This window comes from Ceratotherium simum, chromosome 13 (assembly GCF_057802395.1).
Source record: "Ceratotherium simum simum isolate JZ-2026a chromosome 13, ASM5780239v1, whole genome shotgun sequence".
NCBI lineage: Eukaryota > Metazoa > Chordata > Mammalia > Perissodactyla > Rhinocerotidae > Ceratotherium > Ceratotherium simum.
In genome coordinates this window covers 29,515,480-29,532,562 of record NC_141912.1, presented here as the reverse complement: position 1 = coordinate 29,532,562, position 17,083 = coordinate 29,515,480, and the positions used below count along the sequence as shown (strand labels likewise).

Sequence of the window (17,083 nt, the reverse complement as noted above, 5' to 3'; positions counted from 1 at the left end):
GCTTTTTCTTGGGGAGAATTTACTGATTTCAGAGGGGACAGCTAAAGGCTGAGTGGATGCACAGCTGGTTTATTTTTACAACCTCTTTGTGTAGAAACCTCAAATATCTGCATTCCAAGTATAATTCTCATAGTGACTGATGCACAGCTTCAAATCATTTCTATTACCTAGATTGACTTGAGTTGATTTCAGGATACTACTACCCAAACACGTTGCATAAACAAATGCAAATCCTCTCTGGAGTAATTCAAATTAGTTCTACAAAAAATTTTGCAAGTGCAGTGTTTGGCTTGTAAAAGAAATAACCAGCACACATGTATACAAGTCAATATTAATGATATTTGACAGAACCACTTGAGTACTATATGTTGGAGTTATCAGAAACACACTTACAAAAAATCATACCTCATAAATTCAGGGGGATATAAGATAAGATTGAGGAATTTGTAACTATAAAACATAAACAGTCTAAAGCTGAAAAGTACAAAAACTGAAACAGTTTTATATGTATAATTGTGAGAAGGAGATGAGAGAGATAATGAGAGAAAGAGCAATATTTGTAAAGTTAATGCCTGAGAACTCTTCCAAAAATGCAAAGAACAATCACAGATCCAAGAAGCCATACAATCCCCCCAATGAACTATCATCTAGATAAATAAAAAGAAATCAACACTTAAGCATATCGTAGTAAAACTGACAAAAACCAAAGTTGAAGAGAAAATCCTAAAAATAGCCAGAGAATTAAAAAGAGATTGTCTTTTAAGATCTAGCAATTAGATTGACAGCTGACTTCACATTTGAAACAATGGATTCCAGAAGACAATTGAACAACTGATTTAAAGCGATGAATGGAGCTTACTACCAATCTGTATCCAGCAAAAGTAACTTGTAATAAAGAAACAAAGATATTTTTGTGCAAACTAAAAAAGAGACAATTTTACAACAACTTTGCACTGAAAGAAATATTGGTAGGTGTTCTACAGGAAGAAGGAAAAATCATCTGAAATGGAAAGTTTCCATCAGAGGACAGACTATATAGTTTTTGAGCATAGAGATGTCACCTAGAAAATTCTTAACTAGATGTAAAGTTGTTGACTAAGTAACTGAAAAAACAAAGATAAAACACTAAGTTATCACAGAGGTAGTGATTACAGAAACATCTGCCACCATTAGGGCTGGGGGACAAAGAAAAGAGATTGAAATTGTTGATATTTAGAATTTTAGAGGAAAGGATCTATGGAGTTGTAATTCAGACTTTTAAAATGGAGTATTGCTCAGCTAGTGCTCGTGCCCTTAAACTTAGAAGAGTGGTTCTTTGTAGCTGGGTCCCAGATCTATGAAAATGGAGGAAAGGATAGCTTGGCTAGTGTTCTTGAGAAGGGATATGACAAAGCTAGTTATGCAAGTGTTGAAAAAACTACAAGCTGAAACCAATTCCTGCTATCAGAAGGAATTGTCACCGCCAGGGTAAAGAAGCAATGCTGTGATAATGCTCAAAGTCACAAGAAATAGATAAAAAGCCCCACAGGAAATGAAACAGGCAGGAAAAAAAATCACTTTTCCCTCCTCAAATCTTCCAATTCTGTCTATCATCTCCTTTTAGCAGAATTTAGTAAACCAGTTGGCAATGCATAAATGTGGATTGCAGAGTCCCCACACAGCCCCAGTCTCCCAGTAAAGATAAGCACATGAATGTTCATATCTGCATTATTCATTAGAGCCCCAAAGTGGAAACAACCCCAATGCACATAAATCAATAAATTAGTAAACAAAACATAGTATATTCATACAAAGAAATATTATTTAAAATAAAAAGAAATGAAATACTGAGTATTGATTCAACATACATGAACTGAAAACATCATGCTAAGTGAAATAAGCCAGTCACAAAAGATTCCATATTGTAGGATTCTACATATATGAAATGTCCAGAATAGGTTAATCAATAGAAATGAAAAGTGGTTACCTAGAGCTGAGAGGGGAGGGGAATGGGTAGTAACACCCATTATAATTGCTAAGCTATGAAATAAGAATTATTTATATCTGATCAGCTATACAAAACTCATCAATTTTTTTTTTTTGAAAAATGGTAATAGATATCCCAAGGAATAAAGAAGAAACTACTGATTGAAGGTCATGTTTACTAATCTAGCACTGTAATTCCAGTCTTAGAACCTCCAAAGCAGCTAAAAGCAGGAAAAGAAGAGGTGAGGATATTGGAAAAGTAAGGGTAATTCTTAACTGGTGGCCCCATTTATACTCTAAGGCAATGAAGGGTCTAGCAAAGAAGAAAATTTCTGAGGCTGGAGATAAAAACAAAAGATTTTGTTCAGGTGATAAAGGAGGCCCTCAAGAGCAGTAGGATCAGTATGTCCAGAAGGCAGTGCTGGAGTCAGCCTCATGAACTAGGGATACCGTCTTGGCATCCAAGTCCTGTTTAATTTCTTCACGTGTTTAGTGAGGTTTGGTATGTCATCATTCTGAGCCGGATACATTCCAACCACATTGCCAAATGTACATCTAAGTAAGAACTGGAGCATTGTGTCATAAAGGAATTGAATTTGACTATGTTTTTAACTTTACGGTGAATTTTATACTTTCATATGTTTTCATGTTGCTAATTAACATTGTTTTGTTTCAGCTTGAAGAACTTCTTTCAGCGTTTCTTGTAAGACAGGTCTAGTGGTGATGAATTCTCTTAGCTTTTGTTTGCTAGGGAAAGTCTTTGTCTGTCCTTCATTTCTGAAGGACAATTTTGCTGAGTAAAGTATTCTTGGTTGGCAGTATTTTTCTTTCAACATTTTCAATATATTATCCTACATTCTCCTAGCCTGCAGGTTTCTGCTGAGAAATCCACTGATAGTCTTATGGGGTGCCCTTGTATGTGAGGGTCACACTTCTCTTGTTTCTTTTAAAGTTCTCTACCTGTCATTGACTTTTGACAATTTGATCATACTGTGCCTTGGTGAAGATCTTTTCATGTTCTGTTTGGTGTTTTTGGGCATCATGGATTTGGATGTTCATTTCTGTCCCCAGATTTGGAAGTTTTGTGTCATTATTTCTTTAACTAAGCTTTCTGCTCCTTTCTCTTTCACTGCTCCTTCTAGGACTGTGCCTTTTTTGTATGCACAGTCTTTTAGACAACCAGAGATGACTATGATGTTAGCTGGGCTCTCTTTTACTGTCTCTTTCTCTGATCTTCCTTCATAGCTTTTGGGATGGTCTGCCTTTATTGGTATCATGTACAGCTGTTAACATCCACTCTCTGATTTCTATATTGTTTTTGACAATACACTGCTGCATTTAAAAATATTCTATAGTATTAATATTTATGGTGCTGCAGGGACCCTGTAGTTAACCTTCTCACTCATATTTAATAAAAATCCTACAATCACTGTTAGTTGCAAGAATAGTATCATGTTAGTAATTAATATATTAAACTCAATGTAATAATCAAAAACATTGAATGTTATGCAAAGTTAAGCTTATCTCCTCAACCAACCTGGGCTTATTCCAGAATTGAAGTCATCAGAGGGTGCAGGGCTCATTGTCACATTTTTTATATTTACCAATCTCACACTTCTATGCCATTTCTCACACTTTCTAGGTTGCCTTTGATTCCGTTAGAGTTGAAGCTAATAGACAGTTAATGTGAAGGGTGAGAGTAGTCATATTTAAACAGCAGAGTGACTTTCTTTGGCATGTTTCCTCTGGCCATATCAGATATTTAAAGCCAACTGTTTCCTTTGGACACATTCCTGAGCCCACTGGGGATGCTTCAACACTGAAAACCTCTTCAGTAACCTCTTTGAAATATTGAACGTGTGTCTCTTGAGTTTGTAATAAGATAAGATTATCCACCACTATCACCACTTCTATTCATGTTGGACTACAGTTCCTAGCCAGCCCAAAAACAAGGAAAATAAATAAAAGTTTTAAAAATTAGAAAGTAAGAAATGAAAATCTTTATTCACAAATAACAATGTGAAATAGAAATTTAGAAGAATCTCTAAAGATTTATTAGAATTTACAAGTAACAATGGAAGGTCACTGAATATAAGGTCAATATACAAAAATCAATTGTATCTCTAAAATCTGATCACAAAAACGAGATAATTAAATTCAAAAATTGCAATGTATAATAACATCAAATACATAGAAATAAATCTAATAAAAGATGTTCAAAGCCACTGCTCTCAAAATTATATATCATTTCAGACAAAATTTTTAAAGACCTAAAAAAATGTAGGAAGTACCCTGTTTATGATTTAAAACACACAATCTTTTAAAGAATACAATTCTCCATTATTTGATCTATGGATTCAATGTACTTCAGTCAACATCTTAGTAGGTATTTTTAAAAAATTAAAGCGTTATTCTAAAAGTTAAGTGGATAAGCAAAAGACCTAGAGTAGACCAGGAAATGTAAAGGAACAGAGTTAGAAAACTTACACTACTCAATATAAAAAACTACTACATAGCTACAGTAATTAAAAGAGCTTGATAGAATAAGCATGACTACATAGATCAATTGAACAGATAAGAGATTCCCACACATATACAGTTATCAGTTTATTACATAGGCACCAACTGCAGTTCTTTGAGGGAAAAATTGGTTTCCAATTAATGAGGCTAGTTAATTGGATATCAGTTAGTGAAATGAACAATGACATTTACTTTAAACCGTCAATAAAACTATTTTCCAGTGGATTATAGTACTAAATATGAAAGGTGAAACAGTAAAGTTTTTAGGAAAACATGGTATTATTTTTAAATCAGTTCTAAGATTTTAAAAATCTCTGTTTTCATTTTTCTTTAGTTTTAGGATGATATTACTATATGTGTATTCATTTTACCTATACTAACCAATTTTTGTTGTGCTTCTCAAACCTAGGAAAAAAAAACCCTTAATAGTTATTTCTCTGGGGGATGGCCTGGTTGCGCAGTGGTTAAGTGTGCGTGCTCCGCTGTGGCCGCCCGGGGTTCACAGGTTCGGATCCCGGGCGCACACTGATGCACTGCTTGTTAAGCCATGCTGTGGCGGTGTCCCATATAAAGTAGAGGAAGATGGGCACAGATGTTAGCCCAGGGCCAACCTTCCTCAGCAAAAAAGAGGAAGATTGGCATCAGATGTTAGCTCAGGTCTAGTCCTCCTCACACACACAAAAAAGTTCTTTCTCTGAATATTGCCTGTAACACATTCCTTCAATGCATGGACAATAAATCTTTCTGGAACTATTATTAGACAAATATTAAACCCCTCTTTTCTATCTTTCGTGATTCCTAATCTCTTTTTCATATTTTTTAAAAAATTATTTCTTTTTTCTCATTCTGTGGGAAATTCTTGGACCTATCTGTCAGTTCATTAATTATGTCTTTTCTTGTGTTTTGTCTGCTGCTTATACCATCCAGTTAGTTTTAAGTTTCAGTCACTATATATTATATTTACATAAGATTTTTTGCTTATTTTTCAAGTCTGACTTTTTAAACATATTATTTTGTGTTTGCATTTCTTCTTTTATTCATTTTTTTTTTGAGGAAGATTGGCCTTGTACTACCATCTGTTGCCAATCTTCCTCTTTTTTTTCTTCTTTTTCTCCCCAAAGACCCAGTACATAGTTGTGTGTCATAGTTATAGCTCTTCTATATGGGATTCCACCTCAGCATGGCTTGATGAGCAGTGAGTAGGTCCGGACCCAGGATCTGAACTGGCAAACCCCAGGTTGCCGAAGTGGAACGTGTGAACTTAACCACTAGGCCTCCCTGTTTTATTCATTTTCTGAGTCACTATAAGATTGTTGTATTGTTTAAACATCCCACTCACATGAGTGGCAAAGATGCAACACAAATGATATAAGGATACTTTCTCACAGTAACCATTGTGTATTACCAGTTGAAGCCCTGAGAGATTAATAGAACATTAATAGACCCCTAAAGAGCCAGAGAACCTTGAGAGCCAGGTGGTTATCCTAAATGCTTGCATACTATGTAATATCCCACACTTGATAGTAACTCAGGAAAAAATGAAAAGTTTTCTTTCACCTTGATAGAAATGAGCCTGGAAGGAAAATTAAGTTGGAGTCTTTAGAATTAAATAAATTTACATTTTTGCTATATTTGGCATTGTGGAGTGAAATTTAAATCTAATGTATTTAAAAGAGTGATTTTTATGTAACTTTATGCCAATGTTTTCATTGCTCAGAGACAGTTCATTCATATGACTTTCCCTATAACAAGTTCTTTTTGAGCTTTATTTTCCTGATTGGTTCTGTAACATTTTTCCAACATATTTTGATTTGTCTCCCAATGAGGAATGAATAGATGTGACTCAGCAAAAGAGGTAGGCTTTTCTTCTTTTAAACACCTTTCTTAGAGCTGCCTTCATGGCTTTGTTTCTCAGGCTATAGATCATTGGATTGAGTGTTGGAGGCAGAACAGTATAAAAAACAGTGAGCAAAAAGTCTAATACAGTTGGAGAGTCAGAATGTGGCTTTAGAAAATCAAAGACACCCGTAGAGATAAACAATAGGACAACAGATAGGTGGGGCAGGCAAGTGGAAAAGGCCTTGGCTCTGCCTTCAGCAGATGGGATCAGCAGCACGGTAGAGAATATGTGCGTGTAGGAGAGTTCAATGCAGATGAAGCAAAGAAATGCCACCAAGGACAGGAAGCCAGTGACCCCAAGCTCACTGACATACTTGTTAGAGCAAGCAAGTTTCAGGAGCTGAGGCACATCACAGAAGAACTGGTGAAAGATATTGGCACCACAGAAGTGGATGGAGAAAGTAGCGGCTGTGTGCATGATTCAGAGATAACCCCACTGATCCAGACAGCTAAGATTCCGTGAATACAGGTGCTGATATTCATGATGATTTCATAGCGCAGTGGAAGGCAGATGGCCACATAGCGGTCATAAGACATCACTGTGAGCATGGCCATCTCAGCACAACCACAGAGAGTGAAAGCAAAACACTGTAATATGCATTCCCAGAGGGAAATATTGCCACTATGCATGAAAGAGTTGCAAATGGACCTTGGTACAGTCACAGAAACATAACATAGATCCAAGAAGGAGAGATGTTTCAGGAAAAAATACATAGGTGAGTGAAGACTATCATCCACAGAAGTGGCAATGATAATGACAATATTTCCAGTTACAGCCACTAAGTATAAGACTAAGAAGAGAGAAGCACATAAGATTTCCAGCTCAGGCTCAGCAGAAAACCCCATGAGAAGAAATGCATTCACTGTAGTAAAATTAGCCATAAACCTTTTCAGTTTCCAAGAGGGATGCTAACTGCAAGACAAGATGGAAACTCATAGAAATAAATTTTTTTTTGTTATTTAACAATCTTATCCACTTATTCAGTGAAGTTAAGGCATGAAGACAGGATCACCAGTTTATCATTGTAAATGTGATGTAGCTTTATGTACTAATAACTATGTTGAGCAATTTTAAATAACTTTGACTCAGTCATAAGGAAGACTAGGTAAAGTAGATTATAAATTTTTATGTTATCCATTTCAATCCAAGGAAAGGAAAATATATTATTTTATTAATTGAAAATATAACACATTAAAATTTTATATGCTTTAAAAGTTTCACTGAGTTCACACACACACACACATATTTATAAGGAAGTTTTGGAGGTACCTATTCTTTTCCATTAGTTACTATATCTATTTGTACCACCACCACACTGGTTGTTGTACTGCAATTTTATAATTTTGTTTCATATATGAGAGAACAAATTCCCAATTTTTTTCTAAGAATTCCTTGGAAAAATAAATAACAGTAAAACCACGCTTTTTATTGATAGTATCTTGTTTGTATTATGATATACAAATAATCATTACCCTTAACATAAAATAGCATATAAATTGATCTGAAAAATACTAAAGCCCAGACCTTTCCTGATATGTTTTTAAAAAGGGAATAAAATGGCTACTAAACATGTAAAATTATTTAACTTTATTCTCAATTAAATACGAATTAGAGCAACAATGAGATATAATTTTTGTACCAACCACGTTAGCAGTGATTAAAAAATACAATACTCAGAGCTATTGAGTATGAAATAAGAGAAAATCTTAAACATGCAGCTAGGATGGTCAAATTTGTGCATAGTATTTGAAAAGCAACTTATTCAACAAGAAACTTTAAATAGTCTGTACTTTAAATCATTAATTTTATGTTAAATATTTTAATTAAATCTTCTGAATAATGGATATTTAAGAAATATGTTTATTTAGAATTATTACAGTAGCAAAAACATTGACAAATCTTATGTTCAAACTGAAGACTATTGAATTATTTACATAATTGTATTGTAGATGGCTTTGAAAATTATAGTTATGAAGTATTTTTCATGAAATGAGATAATGATCACTATTTTAGTTTGAGGAAAAGTATGATATATACACTGCATGTAAATACATAGGAAGAAGCATAGAATAAAGAATCTCAAGAATGTAAGGAAATATAACACATGACAAGAGTATTTCTAGATGCCTTGATGTTTTATTATCTTGACTCCTAGAGACATATGGGAAACTGGCCGCCATTTTTGTTCCTCCACACAAAGTTCAGAGATGTTGCTGGAATAGATTACATAGCTAAGGGTGATGGATACTTCTGTGTTCCCTAACACACTATTCAATAATATAAATTTTTTAAGAGGAAAATTCTGAGATTGATGGAGGACACCAGGCCCTGAAGAGATTATACCCAGCATACATCTAATCTAGTGTATGTGAAAACTTATTCAGCCTTATAGTGTGTGTGTGTGTGTGTGTGTGTGTGCATGCCTTAATCACAGACATTGAAGATGATACTTTATGCTTCTAGAGATTCTAATGATACATTTACTCAGCTAGACATATTCTCTTGCAACTGTAACTCACTGGGTGAGGCTTTTGGGGACTATGGAAGCTTCCATTTCTATGTTTCCTGGAAAATGTTGCTGATTTTTCTGTCATGTAACCCAACAGAGTGGACTTCATTCCATGTATACAGAAATACTCTTGATTTACCTCACAATGTCTGTATTAGTCTTTCCATTAATTCATAGCACTATTGACATTACTTAATACAGTAGTCATGTAGTGGAATTGTGTGGAGGTTTTATTTTCTTTGTTATATCTTTCTGTATGTTTCTATTTTCTCTCTTGAATAAATACATATTTATCATTTATCTATCTGAAAATAATTTTGTTATGTGATATAAATATCTATTTGATTTCTATTTAATCCACTGATTGCCACATTGATCTTGGACACTTGGTTAGAAGCAGAAAAATAAAAGAAGGTAATACGAATGTGTCATTGGTTGGTAAATAGATACAATACCAAAATATTTCTCTTTCTTTATAAGATATCAGTGTATTCAAAGGGTAAAGATTATAATATCTAATCTCATTTTCTTCACTAAGAAGAAAAAAAGGGCCACTTTTCTTCTTTAAAGAAATTGCAAATCTCCTGTAGCTTTCTACTTTGAATTTTGAGCCAGAATTTTATATTACTTTTGCCTCTTTAATCTCACTGAGTATTTTTTCTCTACAACTTATTCATTGTCTTTTAACAAAGGGGACATTCAAATTCCCATGCCTCTATCTTTTATTTAAGTAGATATTAGTGTTTTTGAAATATGACAAGAAATCTCATATGAAGAATTTAATGATTTTTTTACCATTTACTTTTGGTTATAAAATATTTTTTCTATTTCCTCAAAATATGGACCATAAGCTTTATTATCACTGAATTTTCTTGTATTTTCTTTACATCAGGATTTCTCCCTAAGAAATAAAAGAGACCAGAAACCTGAATGACTGATTGTGACAGGAAGCATGTTCTTATGTGCTTCAAATAATCTTCATGTCCTTATCATCTTTTTCTATGGGGTCTTTATTGATCCTTATTTTGTGAAAATGGTAAATACGGTTATTTTGTTGACATAATATTTTGATACATCCTCAGTTTTTTTCATTTTTCTACACTGTTTGAAGAATTTATCTGTGATCTCTGGTATGGGAAGGATCTCACATCTCTTATAAGCTACTCTTAGAGTCAGTGAATAAGAAGCATAGAAGGAATATTGAATGGTGTCATCCCATGCTCCCTTTACCCCGGACTTCTTTGATAGTTGCACAAAGGAAGGAATTGATGAGGAGATGGGAATTACACTATACAAAATGTTTCTGAAACATAGTTTAAAACTCTGTCTCCTGGATTCCTAATTTTTATTTTAAAAAAATCCACAGTTGATAACCTTTTAATTTCAGCCTTTATGAGTTAAATGACAATGACTGTTTTTATCCCACTCACTTAAATCCTATAATTCATTCATTAGCTTTCCATTATTCACTATAATCTCCCTTTGGAGAGACCAAGGAAACTTACCAGAGCATATCCAGGGACTTCCTCTCTAAACTTGTGGAAAAGCTGTCTGTGTGAACAGTTACCACTTAGCAGAAGGTCCAGACCTTTGTAATTTAGCCGCTTTCAGTAAAATATGGTCTGTGGAGAGGAAAAGTAAGACCATTTCTATTCTTCTCTGTCCATTGGAGGTTAGGCTATATAGCTCCTCTGGCATGAGCAGCGTCCTTGGATGTTCTGGGTATTTGGGGCTCCTTGAAAATACCCTGGGACCAAAACTTGCAATTATATGGAGTTTTCCTGTGGAGTATTTTTCTGTTGATTTGAGTTAATGATCATATCTAGTTATTTGGAATTTCTTTTTAGCTTCATTGGATTAAATTATTGAAACACCTTGTAATTTGTGGCTTAGATTCAGGAAAACTCAACACTAAGCCTTAACTCCATTTTTCAGTTTGTTTGTTTCAAAGTAAATGCATATTTAGGGGAATCATATTCCCTTTGTGTATCACTGCAAAGCAAAAGTAACTTAGATTGTATGATTCTCATCCTTACAATTTAGATATTACTATAATCTCAGAGAAGAAATTTTAGAGAACAGCTTGGTCCACATCCCATCAAAATTGTAAGTTTATTTTCCATTTCTATGTAACGTGATCCATCTGCTCCTTGAACATTCTGGTTATAGGACTTCAATATATCTTTAGGACACCACATTCTGGGATTTAACAAATGAAAACACTTTAGAGTTTTTCCTCATGTTAAGCCAAGTCTTCTTCCACTTTATTATTTCTGATCTTAATCTCTGAAAGGGGAGATATACTCCTTATTGTTTTATTATTTAATCAGAAAGGAATACTCTCTAAATGCTGGAAGACAGAGGCATGTATGAAGTGAAGGACTTGTATAAACCTTTGTATGCTATTCTTAGTTGATAATAATGAAATGCCTTGACAATTAGTTGGAAGATAGAGTTGAAATGATAGCTTACACTGAAACATTTTACTTTCTATTTCTTTTATGTTTTTTTAAATGATTTGAAAAGCACACATTTGTGAAATGTTGGCCACTGGTAGGGATATAATTTGTGATAGTAGAATGTATGGATGTTAATTGTTTTAACTTGGGCTTGATTTTGGTGCTGTAACAGTTTATTTTTATAATAATTAAAAGTTGGATAGCTCAAACCAATGACCACACACTTGGATTTAAAAAAATATGTTTGCTCTATGTTACTTCCCTTCTGAAGGTAATATTAGATTTGAATTTAGTGGTATATATATAAGATTTGGAGCTATTTCTTTACTTCATTGGGTAATAATCTATTGATGTTTATCCTCTTCTCTGCTATTTTAATAATTTCTGTTGGAATGTTATTTCCTTGAAACCATGACTCAAATCTAGTTCATATTTGTGTTACAAACACCATCTGGCACTGTGCCTCACATGTAGTAGACCCTCTTAATTATCTGTGGAAATGAATTTAATTAAGCTAGAACATATTTTTTCCTCTAAAGACAGACATACAGGGAAATTTTTTTCTCTCCTAAGAATTTACTAATTTTTTATATTACTTAATCAAATAATCTCATCAGGAATTTGGAACTATTAGATGGTATGTCCAGGATGGAACACTTAGAGGGCATATTCTGATTGTCTATTGCTGATAGCAAACTATCTGAAAACTTAGTGAATTAAAACAACAATTTCTTATTCTCTCTCAAGTGTGTGTGGATGTTTCTTCCTAGAAACATTGAGCTAGAAAAATTGAGCAGACTTTATTTTTTAGAGCACTAAGTTTCCTCCATGTCTTCATGTGGCTTAAGAGCTATATTTTTTAAATTGGTGAAAAATATTCCATTGTCTGGATGTACCAGTTTATCCATTCACCTGTTGAAGAACATCTTGTTTGCTTCCACGTCTTGGCAGTTATGAGTAAAACTGTTATAAACATCTATGTGAGGGTTTTTATGTGGACTAAAGTTTTAACTCATTTGGGTAAATCTACAGAGTTTTAAAATGTCAATAATGATATATGAGATCATGTGTTTCTTAAGGAGAAGGATACATTCTGAGAAATGTGTTATTAATCGATTTAGTTGTGCAGACATCATAGAGGTTACTTACACAAACCTAGGTAGTATAGCCTACTACACACCTAGGCTATATGGTATTAATCTTATGGGATCATTATGGTATATGGAGTTCATCATTGGCCAAAACATCGTTATGCAGTGTGTGAATGTACTCTGCATTATGTAAGATTTTTGTCTCTTCCGCTCTACTTCTTTTATTTCTTATTTATTTTATTATTTAATTACAGTGGCTGACAACTTCAATTAGAGTAGCAGTGATAGTGGCAAACCTTTATTTTTCCTCCTAATCTTAAAGGGATATCTAAAGTTCTTCATGGCATATGATGTTGGCTATAGTTTTGGTAGATAAAGTTTTAATAAGTTTTATAGGTATTAGTTATTAAGTTTAGGTATGTTCTTTATATTTCTATTGTCCTTAGAGTTGTTGTTATAAAAATGTATTTAAATATATCGAATTATTTCCATACATCTATTGATACAGTCATGTAGATTTTGTAGTCTGCTGGAAATCAACCAAGATTTCCAGAATCAAGCAAGAAATAAAATAACATTGTCAAGACATTTAGATTACTCAGTCTACAGCAGAATTCCACAGATATAAAGATGAGAACATAGTAAATATTAGAAGACATGGCAGGAAAAAATGCAGCATGAATAAATATTATAAGATAAAGCAATAGTTATATTAGCATCTTTGGTATGTGAAATAAAAATTTCTAAAATTGACTGAAAATGCTTAAAATTATTAAAAAGATAAAAGAAGAAATAAAAACCAAAAGAAAGACAAGGACAGTATTTTGAAAAAGATAAGCAGGTTTGGAAAATAACTATGAAAATCTTCTAGAAATAAAACAGGGTGATTGAAACTAAAAACTTGATGAATGGGTCAAATTAGTGATTGAACAAAACTGAAGAGAAACATGATAAAGTGGAAGTTGGATCTGAGGTAAAAAATCAAAATGCAGTACTGGAAGATAAATAGATTGAATAAGTATATGAAAGAGAAATTAAAAAATACATAAAATAAATTGAGAACTCGCCACCACATACGACAGGAAGGAAGTCCAGAAGAAGAGAACAGGGAGAATGAGCTATATTTGAAGAGATAAATGCTGAGAAAGCACAGTGTAATGTTTAAGAAAAGATGGTAGCCACAGTGCCTGGGCTTGTAGTCCGTCATTCCCAATCACGGCTTCAAAACTTTAGCCAAGTTATTTAACATCCGTGCCTCTGATTCCTCATCTGTAAGATAAGGATAAAGGTAGTTATGACGATTAAATGACGTAATATGTGTAAAGTACTTAGAATAATGTCTGACACCTAGAATGCATCATATATGTTTTTGTTAGGTAAAAAGAAAATGAAAATCATCTGATTGGAGTGTCACAATGAATCTCAAGTCGCTGTGGTAGCTAGTCTCTAAATATGGACACTCAATGAGCCACGCCTCCCAGTATTGATGCCCTGTGGGGATACTTCCCGTTGAATCTGGGCTGGCACAGTGTCTTACACTACCAATAGAATGCAGCAGCAGTGATGTTCTGGGACTTCTGAGGGTATGTCCTAAGGAACCTTGCAATTTTTTCCTGGATCTCTTAAAATACTCATCCCTGGGATGCTCCCAAGAAACAAGAATGCATTTGTTAAATCAATGGGCATATATCATTTACCTGAAATCCTGTAAATCTGTTTTATCAATGATACTATGTCCAACATGACCTACAAGATCAAGGCTATTATTTGGTTGAGCTTGGGATTGTCTGTAGTCATTATTCAGGATCCATCTGATCTCTGCAAGTGATCTTTCAGTCTTTAGATATTTAAAGGGGACACTGATTTTGGCTACTCCTCTCAAAACGTGATATCGTTTTTGGTTTAATATCTTAGCCAAATGGCGCAGTTTCAAAGGCTTCCACTTGGCCTTCCCCAGTATGATAGCTCATTTCCTACTAACCAATGACATAATGAAGGGGCTTTTCTAACTTCTAGGTAGTTCAATCCTAATTATACACCTAATGGCTGGAGAATGACTATTGGGTATGTCTGCAGTACCAGTTAACACCATGTAAACTAGATTTTAACCATGACTCCATTTATTTCCTGATCTCTGTGTGGCCAGTCTAACAGCTGGGCTGTGATGATGCTTTGGTTCTTGGCATGATGATTCTTGGCCTGCTGCCAACTCAGACCATGTGTCTAATAGTCCTTGAAATATGTCAGTATTCCCCTTTTCTCAGTGTACAGTCATCTGCATGAGTGGAAGTAGTTCCCTTTGGAGAAAGACTAAGGGTATCTTTTCAGTAAATGCTTGTCATGGGTTGCAGGCCACCTCTTCCTGGGGGATATGACTATATTTCCAGACAATGGGGTCAATGAACTGAGCAGGAAATTGTAATGTTTTTTTGGGGAAGGTCACTCTCAGTCTCCTTCTTCTCCGCTTTTGCCTTCTGACTATAGATGTTAAGCAGTACCCTTGTTGACTGCTCTCTGATTTTGCCCCTAAAGACACCATTTTATATTACCCATCTCCACAAATCCCTGTGGTAAGGAGTCTTGACTGCCCCTCTGACCTCACTGTTAGTTATGGAAATTGTAAACTGCTGGTTTCTGGTTGTTCAGTCCTACCCTCTGTCATCTATCGCTTAAGATCCCCTTCTTCTCCATTACTTAACAATCCAGCTCTGTGATTCTCTCTCCAATCATCAGCCCAGTCTTCAGAGGAGAGTCACCACTGATCTTCTTAGTAATTCTGGTACTGCTCTGCCAGAGCATTTTTGGTGACCTTAGTGAATGGTATATCTCTTCTGGGCTCTCTTGTGGAACATAATATTCTGGTGGATTTTATTTTCTCATACAATATGTCCACTCCAATATCCTCACTTTCCTAAATCTGACTTTTATCCCTCCCCTACCATCTTCCAGGGCAACTCAGGTATTTCAACATTGATACCCGTGGGCCACTGCCTTCTCTAGGCTTCTAAGAGCCACACTAATAACAAGTTTGCCCCATCCCTTGGGTCCTTGCCTAAGAATTCAGCATCTCCAAGTTAAGAGATTTTAACATAAAATCTAGTTTTATGCTCCAATCTGTTAACCAAGTGCCCTCAAAATCTAGTCTCATGCTGGTACATGCTAACTAATATATGTAACTCCTTTGGGTTTTATTCTTTCTTCCTTTAATGGCCCTAGGACATCCCCAGTTAGTTTATGCAGAGATTTAACTCTAGCAATTGGCCTGGAAGCCAAAAAAGGAATACACTGTTATCTACTGTAATATAGAAGACAGAAAGTGTATCTAATTGAACCCATATATCTTCCTGAGGAGATTACCAGGAAGAATTGTGCAAGTTCCAACCAATTTCTTTTAGATGGCTATTATAAAATATAGGAAGAATGAGATGAGGTATAAACCAAACCATTCAATTTTCAAGAAGAATTTAGAGAAAAATTAAAGACACGAGGATAGCTCAAACACAAAAATTAAACTGTATATAGGTCCTAGCTCCTCTAGATGGCAAAAGGTTGTCAAGGAAGTGGCTATAAGATCCTTTGTTGAGATCTCAGAAAAATAAAAAGGAAACCTAGGTTAGATTCTAAAAATCTTAAGGACAGGTCTCTTAGACCCTCTATGATAGATAAGAAGGCCCCCCAAAATCTTAAAGACATGGCTCGTAGACCCTTTCAACCAGACAAAAATGTTTCTAGGAATATTAAGAGTGTTATCCCAAAATACCCTGACTCTCAGCTCAAGCCAGAGAAAGACCTATGTGAAAGAGATTTCTGAATGTGGCATTTGTATAACTGAGTAGACCTCAATAAGACTCATAAGACTCTAAAATATTTTAAAAAGAATTTCATTGGCATCATAATTTTCAATTTCATCATCTTGGGTTGTAGGGGATAGAGCTAGAAAAATGTCCTCAGCTAGATTTTACAACTGCTATGTTACTGTTATGTGCCTCCCATTTTTCCCTTTTGGAATGAAATTTTTCTATTTTGGTAATCCTACATCTATCATACCATTATGTGTTGAGTTTGTGATGGGAAGATAACTTGACTCTTTAGTTCAAAGTTCTTCACATTAAAAGGAACTATACTTGAAGAAACATACCCAAGAAGCTTCATCTGCACCTTTGCTTGATTTAGATGAAATACCTGGACTTTGAACTGATGTTGTAATGGGATAGATTTTTGGATTACTGGGAGTGGCAGTAAGTGTACTTCATATGTGGGTACAATGAAAATTATTTGTAGTTAGAGGTGGGACTGTCGTGGATTAAAGATACCCACAAATCTTTGACACTTTCCCTTGAGGGGCAGTGTCTATTTCTATTCTTTATGAAACTCAGTTGGCCTGTGACTGCTTAGACCAATAGAGTATGGAAAAAGTAATATTAATGCTGGTTATGGGCTTTGTCTGTGAGACAACTGGAGCTTTGCCTTGGTCTGTTGGCCCCCGTGTAAAAAGTCTGCCCTGAGTCATCCCTGCTGAGGAAGCCTATGATAGCCACAAGGAGAAACTGGAGAAAGAGAGAAATACAGAGAAAGACACTTTGTCACCTCCCAGCTATTCCATGTCCCGCTATTTAAGTCATTCCAGCTGAGGCCTCAG

The 17,083-nt window shown here is 34.8% G+C and overlaps 1 protein-coding gene and 1 pseudogene across 1 annotated transcript; both read right to left on the bottom strand.

Moving 5' to 3' along the window:
- Nucleotides 1–2,364: 2,364 nt before the first annotated feature.
- On the bottom strand, nt 2,365–2,540 carry LOC147915627 (short transmembrane mitochondrial protein 1 pseudogene; annotated as a pseudogene).
- Nucleotides 2,541–6,328: 3,788 nt separating this feature from the next.
- On the bottom strand, nt 6,329–7,266 carry LOC101401891 (olfactory receptor 14J1-like). Its single transcript, XM_014796259.2, is given in 2 exon segments — nt 6,329–6,807; nt 6,810–7,266. Coding segments are annotated over 2 exon segments (936 nt in total).
- Between the last annotated feature and the right edge of the window lie 9,817 nt (nt 7,267–17,083).